At 50.6% G+C, this 13,480-nt stretch overlaps 1 protein-coding gene across 1 annotated transcript; it reads left to right on the top strand.

Annotated features, from left to right (window-relative positions):
- The first annotated feature begins 5,336 nt into the window (after positions 1 to 5,336).
- LOC102014331 (cytochrome c oxidase assembly protein COX19) lies at positions 5,337 to 13,125 on the top strand. Its single transcript, XM_005397795.2, has 3 exons — positions 5,337 to 5,482; positions 6,785 to 6,896; positions 12,551 to 13,125. The coding sequence occupies exons 1-3, from the start codon at positions 5,401 to 5,403 to the stop codon at positions 12,633 to 12,635; spliced, it is 279 nt and encodes a 92-aa protein (XP_005397852.1). The 5' UTR covers positions 5,337 to 5,400; the 3' UTR covers positions 12,636 to 13,125.
- Positions 13,126 to 13,480: the final 355 nt, after the last annotated feature.

Below are 13,480 nucleotides of genomic sequence, written 5' to 3'. Positions count from 1 at the left end.
TTCTCAGGAAGACAGAGATACGCAAGAAGGATCTAACAAGTAGCTACAGCCTAAGGGTTGTCAAAAATAGCATATTACCTCCTCACCAGTGACTCCTGTCATTGAGGTGTGACTGCTGGAAGGAAGGATAGGATTGAAAAGAAGGACCGAGAGACTTGCACCTGTGTCTAGCAACGGCTGTTTTCTTGTTCCTCCATAGTCGTGATTACCCAGGGCTCCTCCATGGAGATGACAGTCTGGCCAGAGGGAGAAGGCAGAGTGTGCCTTGGGCCCTCTCATTCCTGTTGGACTAACTGGTATGATGGGTCTGAGCTCTGGGGCCTCCACTTCAGAGGGCAGACCAATCTCCAGTGGTCACCTTTGCATTCAGGGCATGGCCCATGGGGCTTCTTAGGGCAGTTCCTCTTGAGGTGGCCTGGCTTTTAACAATGGTAGCAGATGAATGCAGTCCTGGAGTTCTTCTTGGGGCCCTGGGAATCAGACTTGGGATCTGTTTCTCTTAGTGGTGCAGCAAAAGCAGCTGCTTTTTTCTTGGTCTCTTTGTTTTCTCTCCTTGCCCTCCTCCTCGTCATGGCTATAGAATACTAAAGAGGCAATTCTTACTAACATCTCAAGTGAGCTGTCTGGGGCGAAAGCCATTCTTTGTAGCTTTTTCTCTCCAGCCTCCCCTCGCATTGGGACCCCACAACCAGTTAGTGTCCTCTCTCCAACTGTCAGCACAGGCAGCAGGAATCTTGCTGCAGACCTCCCTGGAGCTCCAACACAGCCTGTACTGTCAGGAGAAGAATGGCTTCCAGGGAGTCTCCACAGGTATTGTGCAAGGTCCCCCTGGTTTACAGCTTCCTAACTGCTCTCATGACCCCAGTCCACAGGACCTCTGACTGCTCGGGCTTAGTCTGCATTCTCATGTTCTCTGGGTCCTTGTTCAGCAGCTGCTCCTCCACTGACTCTGGACCTTTAAGGTTCTCAATGGCAGGAGCAAGAGTGACCCGTTGTATGGCATATATTCCCAGGGGTTTCTCCATGTTTGAATGATTCACACACGTCCGTGGGTGGGCATCTGCAGCCGGTGCATGGTGGGCCAATTGTGTCATTGTTTCTCTGTGTCATGGTAGTTCTCAATTGAGCGGCAGCGGCCAGCCTGAGGGCCGGCATGCAACAGCGCTCGCCCCCACACGGCTTCCAGTGTGCCGGAGCCCCTCCTCCCGGACGCCTGCTAGGTTAGGGGCTGGCCCGAGGGCCAGCACTCCCCACCCCGTGTCTTCCCAGGCACTGGGGGCCCTCCTTCTGGGTGCCTAGGAGGGAGGGAGCTGGCCTGAAGACCGGCGCTCCCCGCCGCGTGGCTTCCTATGCGCCAGAGCCCCTCCTCCTGGGCGCCTGCTAGGCTGGGGGGCAGCCCGAGGGCCAGTGCTCCTACCTTAGTTACATCTATAGAGGGCCTATTTCTAAATAAGGGAACACCAAAAGGAAAGTCAAAGCCATATGTGGTGCATGTGCTGATATGGCCAGCATTCTGGGAGGCTCAAAGGTTAGGAGGGTCGGAAATTCAAGCCCAGCATGGGCAATTAGTGAGATTCTATCTCAGAATAAAAAAGGGCTGGGGATATAGCTTAATGTGAAGGCCCTGGGTTCAAGCCCCAGTAATGGGGGCAGGGGGAGTAGGAAGGGGAGGGGGAGGGAAGGGGAGGGAAAGGAAGCAAAGTGTGAAGTGAAGCAAAGCAAAAGAAGAAGAAAAAGAAGGAAGTTAGTTGTGATGGCTGAAGAGCCCCATAAAAGGAGCCCCTCTCTACTGGGCCATCCACTCCTGTATCCACTGGGGACACATTTGTATCCAGTGGTCTATGTGCTTGTTTTTACAGCATTACCAATGCACCGTGAGCCATATGTTTAAAGCATACAATTTGACAGGTGTGGTGACATATAACTGTAATCCCAGCACTCTGGGAGGCTGAGACAAGAGGATCACTAGTTTGAGTTCCACCCGGGCAATTTAGCAAGACCCTGTCTAAAAATTATAAATAAATAAGTAGAATTGGGGTTGTAGCTCAGTGGTAGAGCACCCCCGGATTTGATACTCAGTATCACAAATAAATAGCATGCAATCCCAGTTTTGACACACATCCATCTCATAAAGCCATTGCCACAATCAATGAACACCCCATCACCCCAAAGCTCCCTCGAGCACCCGTTTGTCCTTTCTCTCCCTCTGAATATTGCTTGTTGATTCTTCCTTTTTTTCTTTGCACTATTGGGGATTGAACCCAGGGCATTTGCACTGAGCTACATCCCCAGCCCTTTTAATTTTTTAATTTAAAGGGCCTCACTAAATCACTACGTTGCTCAGGCTAGGCTCGAACTTGCAATCCTCCACCAGCCTCCAAGAATGCCGGGATTCCAGGCCTGTGCCCAGCTTGCCTTTCATTTTTAACAGTACTGTATGCCCAGAATTGGACGGGAGCCCCCACTGACTGCTGCCTGATGCAGGCATGGCTGGGGCTGAGCATTTCCTGGCTCCAGTCCTGGGCTCGTGCCCAACGCCCTGCTAGAAGTGTCTCAGCTTCTCTGGGTGTGGCCGTGAGCACTCGGTAGAACAGATTGCTGATGGAGCCAAGGCCTGTTCCCTCTGAATTCTGGAGACATTCTCTGTGCCCTTCAGAGACGTGATGTGACACTCTCCATCAAGCATCCTGGGCACTGTTCTGATCAGACCTGGTTGGTCAGGAGTGGTCAGGTGCCCTGAGCAGCCCCTGTGACTGGACCCAACGCAGTTCCATGACTAACACAGAGATAGGGTCAGTGTGGAGTCAGATGGCTGTGGCCGATGACAGCATCCAAAAATGGCTACATAGATGCTCCCAACTGCATGTCCCTCACGATATGGCTTTGCCCCTCCTGTGAGATGGGGGCCCGTGTCCCCTGCCCCTGAACTTGGGGGGCATTCTGAGCATGGTAGAGGCTACACTGTGGAATTCCCAAGGCCAGCACAAAAAAGACACAGCCCACGCTTGTTCTCTGTCTGACCCCTGTGAGGAAGACTGGTAGACCGGAGAAGCCAAAGCCCGAAGAAGCCAAAGCCCAAAGAAGCATGCTGTTCTCACCCGCCAACCAGTGCCAGCTGCCTGCCATGGCAAGTAGAGTCCCCAGCTGATGCCACGTGGAGCTGCCCCACTCAGATCTGCCTGGACTACAAGTCCCTGAGCAAGGCAAGAACTTTAGCTGCCGCATCGCTCGAGGTTGGAGTGGTTTATTACATGGCCCCAGGCTACTCATGCACTGGCTCTGTAGGCTTCAGCTGGGACTTGATCCCTTTGAGTTTAGTCTCTGTGTGAGATGATGAGACTAAAAATACCTAATTACGTTCACTCACTTCACAACTTTCTTCTGAGCACCTACTGTGTGCCAGGCACCATTCCAAGTGCTGGGGGATCCTCTCTGGAAAGAGCCTCCTACACAAGAGGGCTTCAGAAAGGTCAGCCCCTTCCCCGCTTTCTATACCTGTGAACTGCAAATAAAAATCTCTCCCAGCCAAAGATCTCATATAAAGTAATAATCATTTGCCAGGTGACAGTCAATTAAAATCCACTGTCACCCTCCGGTGATTGGCCTCTGCTTTTTCCCCTGATCCATCAGAGCTGCCAGACAGAGTCTGGGCAACCTCAGGGGAAGGGGGTGTCCTTCCCTGCTAAGGACAACCTGCTGAGTAATAAAAGCGTCTATTGTTCACATCCCTGGAAACATTAATAAATAACCCAGTGTTTGGCCTGGTTCCAGCTGTGTAAAACGGTTGTTTCTAAGAGAAAAACAAGGTTCAGGTGCCAGGGATATAGCTCAGTGGTGCAAGTGCCTGCCTGGCGAGCACAAGGTCCTGAGTTCCAATTCCGGTCCCCCCCCCCAAAAAAAAAGGTTCAAAGTTTTAAGTGGGCCCAGAGCCTCAGACTGATCAAGACCCCTGATGCTCAGGCCCTCCCTGGGGCCTGGGTGGTGAAATCCCCTCTGCTGGGCCGTCCACAGCGCTCGGCACTGGCTCTGTGCTCCCTCTGAACACACACAGCTTGTCCAGCCTCAGCAGCAGAATCCAGTTGTGTGTGCTGCAGGGTGCAAGTATGCCAGAGAACCAGCAAGGGAGACACTGGCAGCCTTCTGAGCAGGGGGCCCCAAGCCAGGCTGGCAGAGCGGTGGCCCCTGGGGTGAGGCTGAGGACTCCCTGGCCAGGCTCCTCTCCGCAGCCCCTGTGAAGTCAAAGGACTTGGCTCCTTTGCCCAACACTAGGAGCATCAGTGGTATCGGCTGCCAGCAGGGCATGGGGCTAGTGGGGCTCTGCGGTCTCCTGCAGGGCCTGGTGTGGGGTCAGTGTGGTCAGTGTTAGTGGGAAGGGTGGGAGCTGGAGCTCAGGGCAGAATCCCAGAACCTCTCAGCAGCACTAAGAAGGGTCAGTGATCTGTTTCCTCCAGCATCACTGTTGCTTTCTCCAGCAGCAACAGTAATAAGTGAGCACCACAGCGTTGCCCCGCAGTTCATGCAGTGCAGTTCTGGCCCCCAATACCTAAGATTGTGCCCTTCATGGGCAAAAAGGTCCTTGTAATTAGTTAAGATGAGATTATCAGGATGGACCCTAACCCAACACAGAGGGGGTCCTTATAAAGGGGACACAGGGACACAGGCAAGGAAGGACATAGTGACATGCACAAGGACATAGGAATATACAGGGACAGAAGGACACAAGGACACTCAGGGAGTGAGTGAGTGGGTCCTGTGAAGTGGAGACCCAGACAGAGTACCCAGCCAAGGAGCACCAAGGATGGACGGCACACCCAGAAGCTGGGGAGAGGCTTGGACAGTCCCCCTGGAGTCTCCCCACCCAGGAAAGCCCACCCGCAGCACAAGACACCTGGCCTCCTGAGCCTGGGAGAACACTTTTCTGCTTTTCTAGCCACCGCTTGTGGCACTCTTGATAGGGCAGCCACAGGCGCTAAGGTACACTCCTCTTCTCCTGTCTTCTTGCCACAATTAGGCTCTCAGTGCAGACAGGAACCTGACCCTACAGACCCCTGGGACAGAGACCCCGGGTACAGCTGTGCGTCCTCGGGCAAGTTGCTGCACCTCTGAGCTTTCGTCATCTATACCGGGGAATGACCGTGGTCTTCTGCCGAGCGGATACGTTGGAAAGCACCTGGCAGCCAGCTCCACCCCCGGGTCAGGAGCTTTGGGGATGCAGCTGGGGAAGATGGGTGAGGGACATGGGCGGGGCCAGAGAAGGAGGGGTAGCGCTGTCGCAGTCGCAGCCTGGCCCGGGGCGGGGCCTCCGCTCGACGTGCTCGGCGCTCCCCAGGGTCCGCTCGGAGCTCAGCCGGCCGCCCTGCGTACGCCGCAAGTCGCGCTCTGTCTCCCGGCGCTACAGTCATGTCGACCGCTATGAACTTCGGGACCAAGAGCTTCCAGCCTCGGCCGCCAGACAAGGGCAGCTTCCCACTGGATCACTTCGGTGAGGACAGGGGTCGCGGGCAGGGTCGCTGTTAGCAGGCCCACGCGCACCGAGTCTGAGGTGCAGAGTCTGAGGGGCGGGCAGGGGGCGGGGCTGAGGCACAGGGTCTTCGCGGCGCGGGGTAGGGGACAGGGCTGAGGGGCAGCGTCTGGGGTCTAGAGAGCGGATCTGAGGTGCAGCGTCTGCGGGGCGTGGATGTAGGGGGCGGGTTTGAAGTGCTGGCTCTCGGCTGCGGGGCCTAGGGGGAGCAGATCGGGCAGCAGGGTGTGTGAGCGCATTCCCCGGGGTGCAGAGCAAGCTCGCTCCCGGGCCGTCACGGGCTGGGAGGCCGGGCCTGCTCGGAGCCCCGTGGAGGTGCAGGCAGGGAAACTGAGGTTCGGGAAGACCGCCGTAAACTGAGCATTACCCGCTGAGGCGTGGCCCCTGCAAGTGAGAACTGACGGGAGTGGGGCCCTCGCGGGACAGAGACAGTGACACCAACACCTCGAGTCGGGATTCGGTCTTGGGCTTCCTTCTGGTTCCTCCTGGGAGACCATCTGCCACCCAGCACTGGAGTGACTTTTGTTAGGGAGCAGAAAAAAATGCTGCAGTTTTTCAGTGAATGTCATGTAAATAAATATCTTTCTACTTTTATTTTTTGTGGTGCCGGTCATTGAAACCCAGGACCTGTTGCATGCTAGGCAAGCGCTCTGCCACCGAGCAACGTCCACACCCCAAATACGTGTTTGTGAATATTATGAAGTCTACAGCTGTCACACTTAGTTTCCGTGGACTCCCCTCTATCATGAACTCCCCAGTGTCTCCACCTGGATTCTGCCCTTAACATTTCTCTGCACTTGTTTCATCACATTGTAGGATTGTTTCTTTCCAGTATTGTCTTTTTCTGCCTGCTTTTGAAGGAAATAAATTGGTGGGGGTGCGATCTGGTCATCCAATCCAGGACCTCATGCGTCTAGGCAGGCACCCTACTACTGAGCCACACCCCCAGCACTGTGAAGGAGACCAGCTTTATGGGTTTGGTTTTGTTTTGCAGTGCTGGAGATTGAACCCAGAGCCTTTGCACTGAGCTACATCACCCGGGCTTTATGTTTTTTTACTTCAAGACAGGATCTTGCTAAGTTGCCTAGGCTGAGCTTAGTCCACCTGCCACAGTCTCCCAGAGTGCTGAGATTAGGGAAGTACACCAGGATGCCGACTTGGAAACAAGATTTGAAGGAGGAGTAAAATCACCCTTAAGGCTGCTGTGTTAACAGGTGAAGTTTCAACTTTCCAAAGAAGACACTGTTTTCCTTTTCATTCTAGGTGAATGTAAAAGCTTTAAAGAGAAATTCATGAAGTGTCTCCGGGACAATAATTTTGAAAATGCTCTATGCAGAAGTGAATCAAAAGAATATTTAGAGTGCAGAATGGAAAGGCAAGTACAAACTAACATATGACTTCATTTCCCACTTCCTGACTAAAGCTCTTTTTTCCTTTCGCAAAAGCCCATTCTGGTATCGTTTATTTGGGCCCAGTGTGCAACTTGTATATTTCAGAACCATCGGTGTTTGCCAGTGAAATCCAAGATTATCAGATGAGATTGTATGAAAAACTGTTTGGCAATCCTGGGAACCTCTTCTTGAGTGACAGCATTATGCGTGATTGAATTCCTCAGGGCATTTTCTTTCCAAACTTAGGCACTACCGACCTGTCATTAAGGCTTTAGAATTGTACATTGTGAAGATGCTGACTGAGTCAAAAGATTTGAAGATTGTGTGGGTGCAGGTTATTTCTTTCACATTCTCAGACTGGAAAATGGTGCTCTGTATTGTTTGGTTCCACTTACAGCTATTTGGAATGTGATAGCAGAGACAATAGGCTATTTAAGAAATAATGAAAAATGAGTAACTGCTCCTGTCCTGACAGGAGTTCACTCTTAAACAAAATAAAAACATTTGTAGCTATAATCCTTAGAGCTTTTACTTAAAATAAGAGCTGTTTGTAATCCTTAACGTAAAAAGGCACATAACAAAATTATATGATGGTGGTGCTTTCACTTTTGATTTTTATTTATTTATTCTTGTTGTCTTTTTGAGACAGGGTCTTGCTATTCAGTTCAGGCTGGTCTTGAGCTCACTTTGTAGCCCAGGCTGGTCTTGAACTCACAGTGATCCTCCTGCCTCAGCCTTTTGAGTGCTGGGATGTGTGCCCCCACGCCTGTCCTCACTTTTGATTTTTGAACCTGGTTAGTAGGGATTCAGTCTTCACACAGCCTTGTCATCAGACACTCCACTGGAAGAACAGGTGTATGCTAGGTCATCAGTGTGGACATTTGGAACTTGAAGGATGATGGGTTTTTCATTGTGGACCTCCTGAGGCCATGTGCCCCTCTGGAGTTGTTCTTACAGATCTTGAATCTGCACAAGGGCCAGACTGCATCCAGCTCCTGCCTCTAAATAGCACATTGATTGGAATAGCATTATTGAATCACTGTCTTAACATGTTCATGATGGGGCCATAATTCCTATGCCATGCTCCCTACTGGGTGGCTCTGAATCACTGGTGGTACATGCATGACTATTCCATTGGGTGGCATGGGACAGTCCCATGAGGTGGTACAAGCTGCCTGATCGGACAGTCATGCATGGACCACCAGTGTTTCAAGCTGGCAGGAACGTGTTAAACATGCACCTTTAGAAAACTGAAATTGAGGGGCTGTGGATGCACCTCAATGGTAGAGTGCTCCCTGGGTTCAGTCCCCAGTGCTGAAAAAAGTAAAACGAACTGAGAATTTCTTCTTTGTGTTGCTGCACTTTAGAAAGAGCTGGGGTGGTCTCTGTGTATGAGGGTGTGAGCAGGTCTCCTGCCTCACAGAACTCAGTACCCAGATTTTCTTTTTTGTTGTTGTTGTCGTTTTGAAATAGTTCATTATGCAGTTCAACCTGGCCTTAAACTCATTATGCAGCCCAGGCTGGTCTTAAACTCACAGTGATCTTCCTGCTTCAGTCACCAAGTGCTGGGATTGCTGGCATGTGCCACTAAACCTGGGTAGTTCCTAGATCTTGAAAATCTGTGTAATGTGAAGTTCCACAGAAAGTTAACAAGCATGACTAACATGCTTGGGCTCATAGATAGGCAAGCAGGCAGGCCACTATTGCTGCTTGCTGCTTGGGTTGCTTCAGAGGGTGTGGCTGGCTTTGGCTCCTCGTCATGGTTTAGCGGTTTTTGCGAGGGGAACAATATAATACAGGATACATATTTTATAAGATTATTTATGATAGTCACCCAAAGAATCATATACAAGAAGAGTACAAGAAGTCTATCCATACACTAAAGACCAAAGAATCCAGCTGAGGGCCTGGATCCCATGGCAATGTCCTGCATGAGTCCAGCTGAAGACCTAGAGCCCATAACAGTGCCTCCCACGAGTCCAGCTGGAGGCCTAGAGCCCATGACAATGTCTCATGCAGGCCTGTTTCACGGATCTGCATTGGGAAGGCCCAAAGTTCAGTGGTGGAAGCTAGGAAGTCTACGCCAGTGGGATGAAGGATCTGTGCTAGCAGACTGAGGGATCTGCACTGCAGCCAGGAAGTGACCCCCAAAGTAAGAACCAGAGCTCCCCACAAAAGTACCACAGCCATCCTTAGCAACAGTGAGGTCCCGAGCTCTGATGACAAGGAAAGCCGAGTTCCATCAGGAAAGCCAACTCGACAAGCTTCTCGAGAAGGCTGAGCAGCACACCATCTTTCCCTCCAGAGCCAGGAAGCAATGCTCAAAGTGAGGACTAGAGCTCCCCCAGTGAACTGTAGCCATTCTCAGCGACAACAAGGTCCCGAGCTTCTCCTCTAATGAGAACAACCAAGTTCATCAGGAAAGCCAGCATGACAAAGTCTTCTAGTAGAATAGGCCAAGAGAACAAGCAGCTCCCTAACAGCTTCTACCAGCTCCCAAGAGCCTCTCTTTAGCTTCTAACAGCACCAAACAGCTTCTAACAGCTCCCAACAGCCTCACTTCTCCAGTTTTGCATCTTATGCTGCTGGCAACAATCTTCAAGTGAGCCTCCCACACCCAGCACTGCACTGGTTCGGTTCAGCTGGGTGTTGTTGGACCACCAGTTGTCAGTCCACCACACTCCCCAAAGAAAGTTCTTGGCCTACCAGATGAAGGTTTCTAGGCAGGGACTGCAGAGGACTTCTCATTTCCCAGTGTCTCTGGGGGTCGGCTGCAGCCACCACTGTGACACAGCTGCCTCAGGCCTGTGAGGACAGTGGAAGAGGACATATGGCATGACTTCTAGTGATTCGGCCTCTCAGAGCCACCCAGGTCAGGTCATGGTTTCATACGATGGCCATCCACATACACATGCCTCATCTCACGCACTCACAGTTCTCTCTCTCTCTCTCTCTCTCTCTCTCTCTCTCTCTCTCTCTCTCTCTCTCTGTCTCTGTTTCTCACTCTCACTCTTTCTGTCTCTCTCCCTCTCTCTGTCTGTGTCTCTGTCTCTCCCTGTCTCCTTTTCAGGCTCACCTTCAACTCACTGTGTAGCCCAGCTAGCCTCAACTCTTGGCAATCCTCTTGCCTCAGCCCCCCAGCTGCTGGGATTACATGTGTGCACCACCACACCCAGCTAATGATATGCATATTTATGAAAATAGACCTCACTAGAGTTCTTAAAGCTATCATGAGGACCTAGGCAATATAACCATGATAGGAAAGTAGGTACATGTCTTAGATGATCACATTTTCTCATTAAAACAAAAATGAAATGGGGATTATACTGTTGGCAAAGACTATAAAAAAGACACAGGTGATCCATGAGTCACACCACTGTGTACCACCTGCTGTTCCTGTCTTGCTCAGGAGTGTGAAAAGACCACATTTGTAAAGTATTTAACCTGACTTGGGAGTCCATCAATGACATTATTACTATTGTTATTGTCCTAGAGAACAGAAAGCACATAAAATTTTATTGCGCTGAATCAGGAGTCAATGCCTCTAAAATGATGGTGCTGTGATAAACAGGAGTAATTTTCCTTTCCATGAAGATTCTGGGTGATTCTTTATGGCTTATAGAAATGGCCAATCCTTTACAAGTGACCAGGAGGTGAAATGTTTTTCTTGGATGGTTCCTTTAGGGTAAAGAGAGGCATCGACACCATTCTTTGGCTTTCAGACTTGTTCAGAGTCACAGTTGTTCTTGGTGGCCTACTAGCTCAGAAGCTAACTTTCTGAAGATTTGCAGGTAGCAGAACAAATCTCTTGAACTGTGTCTCATTTGGCTTACAGTTTTTCCTCTTTGTTCCCTCTTCTTGCCCTAAACCTGAGTGGCAGCATCTGGGTAAGTGCAGCTACAAGCATTTCCTGTGGCCAGTGTGACAGGCTCTGCAGACAAGGCAGCTTCACCACACACACTCAGCACCTTCAGTGTGCAGGTAGAAGTCTGGCCCAAGTCTCCCTGGTCTGGTGCTGGCAGGGCTGATCCCTTCTAGAGGCGGCAAGGCAGAATCTTATCTCTTGCCTTTCCAGCTGTGAGAGGTACTCACATCCCTCAGTTTGTGGCCCCTTCCTCCTTCCTCCCAGCCAGTGGCCATGCATTTCTGATCCTTCTTCCTTTGGCATTTTTCTGTGACTTAAGCCAGGAAAGGTTCTGTAGTGTTTCAGAATTATGTGATTAGATTATGTCCACCTTCGTCATCCAAGGCAGCCTCATTTCAGAGTCAGATTGACAGCCTTAATCTCCTAGGTCCAGGGCTCGGGTGTGGACGTCATTCAGGGTCATTATTCTTTTGACCATGTTTGAGGTCAGTATCTAGATACTGACTAGCCAGATATAGTCTTTACCAAGATGTGGGGAAATGTATTATTGTGGGGGAAATGTGTATATTGCCTATCTTGTGTTAAATGCTATCTTGTGCATTCCATACTGTAGAATTGCTGTACTGTGCATAAATTGTACTAAATGGGGTTGGGCACCCCTAGGAATGAAGGGGGTGGATCAGGGTCTTGTTGGCCCTGAGCCACTGCCAGCTCATTGGGCAAGGCTGCAATAGAGCAGGGGGAGGTGGGTGATGGGGGCAGGGAGGGGCCTGGTTCAACCTGTGGTCCCGCTCCACAAGCAAGTTTCAACACTTCCTCCTTTTAGGAGTGTGGTGACACACAGCCCCTTTAAGGGGCACAATACCATTGATTTCTTAGGTCTAAAAATCACAGAAATGGGGCCCTGGCAGGGACCTTTGCCTCACCATTTGAGGTGCTTGCCTGTGGTAGGACTGTGTCCCTGGCTGTTTAGTGCCAGAGATTTGCCTTATGGGGCCCATGGCACATACACTAAACACTTTAAAGTTATCCTTCACTAAGCATGGTGCTGTATACTGGTAATCACAGCACTCTGGGAGGCTGAGGCAGAAGGATCACAGGTTTGAGCCCAGCCTGGGCAATTTGTTGACTTAGTGAGAACCTGTCACAAAATACAAAATAAGAAAAAGTCTGGGGATGTAGCTCCATGTAAAGGCCTTGCTAGGACTGAAAAACAAGTTACCCACACTAACAAAGTGTTAAGTTGTGTGCTCTATGCTGCCTCAGCAGCAATTCTTCACAGTGCCTTGGTGGCCAGGTGTAAAATGTTATGGCCTTCTCAGCTTTCTACCCAGAATGTGGCAGCTCAGGGGAGCCAAGTGCAGTCCACACCGCTTTCTCCAGTCCTGGAAGCGTTGAAGGCTTCAGGACTCCTTGCATACTTGTGTGCACACCAGTGATGTCCAGACTCTGGACCCCTATGCCCCACCTTGAGTCCTGAGTGCATGCATCACCCCAGGGCAGGCCTCAGAGTTTTCGGAGTGTGGCTGCAAGGGCACGTTGAGGCTGTGGGTGGGTGTGTCCTCGGGCCATCAGCTCCCGGTTCTGTGGGCAGTACATGATCTGAGACATAGTGGGTGCCAGGGGCCCAGTGTGAAAAAGTGAGTGTGTGCTGTGTGACCACAAGTGTAGACCTGGTCTTCCTTTGTCCCCCTCCCTTCCGCTCAGTCCCTCTCCTTCTCCCCTGTCCCCCTTGTCTTCCCTCCCTCTGACAACTTTCCATTTTTCTTTCAGGCAACTGATGGCTCGAGAACCGCTGGGAAAACTGGGATTTGGAGATTTGGTAGATGGACAATCAGAGGCTAAGAGTAAATTTTGATGGATGAGGAGCACTAGCCATCAGGAGGCACTATGCGGAGGGCTGTGGTCCGTTCAAATTTGCCCTGAAGCTGCGTGGAGGTGCCTCCCTGTGTGTGTGGCTCATAACCAGGGACCTGGCTTGACTTCTGAAGCTCCCAAATCATTTTCATTAATTGCTGTTCTTTTTAAATTCTTATTTTCCTACAAGGGAGTAGTTTAATCTGTCAATCCGCATGCAGCACAGGGTCCCCAGGAAGCGTGCAGCAGGAGGGAAGAGCTCTGGAGTGATGTCCTGTCTCGGGCACCTTCACACTGCACTGCTTAAGCAGCTTTTCCTAGGACCCACTCACTGCAGATTTCAGTCTGTTATATGCACAGATCATCAGAGAATAACCAGTCCCTAGCAGAACACTTCCTTTTTTTATGCATAGATATGCAGGTCATTTTGGGGTTTTCCCCCCCCCTTTTTCTTTACAAATCTAGAACACAAAATAAGAAGTGAGAAGTTATTTGGCTTTTGACCTACTTGACTTTTTTTTTTTTGCCATATTAGGGATTGAATCCATGGGTGTCCTACCACTAAGCTACATCCCCAGTGCTTTTTATTTTGGAACAGGGTCTTGCTAAGTGGCCTAAGCTGGCCTTGAACTTGTGTTCTTCTTGCCTCAGCTTCCCAGGTAGCTGGAATTACATGAGTGTGCCACCACATCTGGCTCATATTTGACTTCTTGATTTTTTTATGTAATTGTGTGTGGGTACAGGGACACTACTGGGGACCGAACCCAGACCCCTCACACTGAGCAACATCCCCAGCCAGGTTTTTGGTTTTTATTTTGAGATTGAGTCTTGCTAAGTCACTGAATT

This window comes from Chinchilla lanigera, unplaced genomic scaffold, assembly GCF_000276665.1.
Source record: "Chinchilla lanigera isolate Chin_1 unplaced genomic scaffold, ChiLan1.0 scaffold00059, whole genome shotgun sequence".
NCBI lineage: Eukaryota > Metazoa > Chordata > Mammalia > Rodentia > Chinchillidae > Chinchilla > Chinchilla lanigera.
This window is presented reverse-complemented; position numbering and strand designations above follow the sequence as displayed.

Excerpts from the sequence above, each read along its gene's own strand:
- LOC102014331 (XM_005397795.2), top strand. The coding sequence starts at position 5,401 with ATGTCGACCGCTATGAACTTCGGGACCAAGAGCTTCCAGCCTCGGCCG. Across the intron at positions 5,483-6,784 it reads CTTCCCACTGGATCACTTCG|GTGAATGTAAAAGCTTTAAA; the intron begins GTGAGGACAGGG and ends TTTTCATTCTAG. Across the intron at positions 6,897-12,550 it reads TTAGAGTGCAGAATGGAAAG|GCAACTGATGGCTCGAGAAC; the intron begins GCAAGTACAAAC and ends TTTTTCTTTCAG.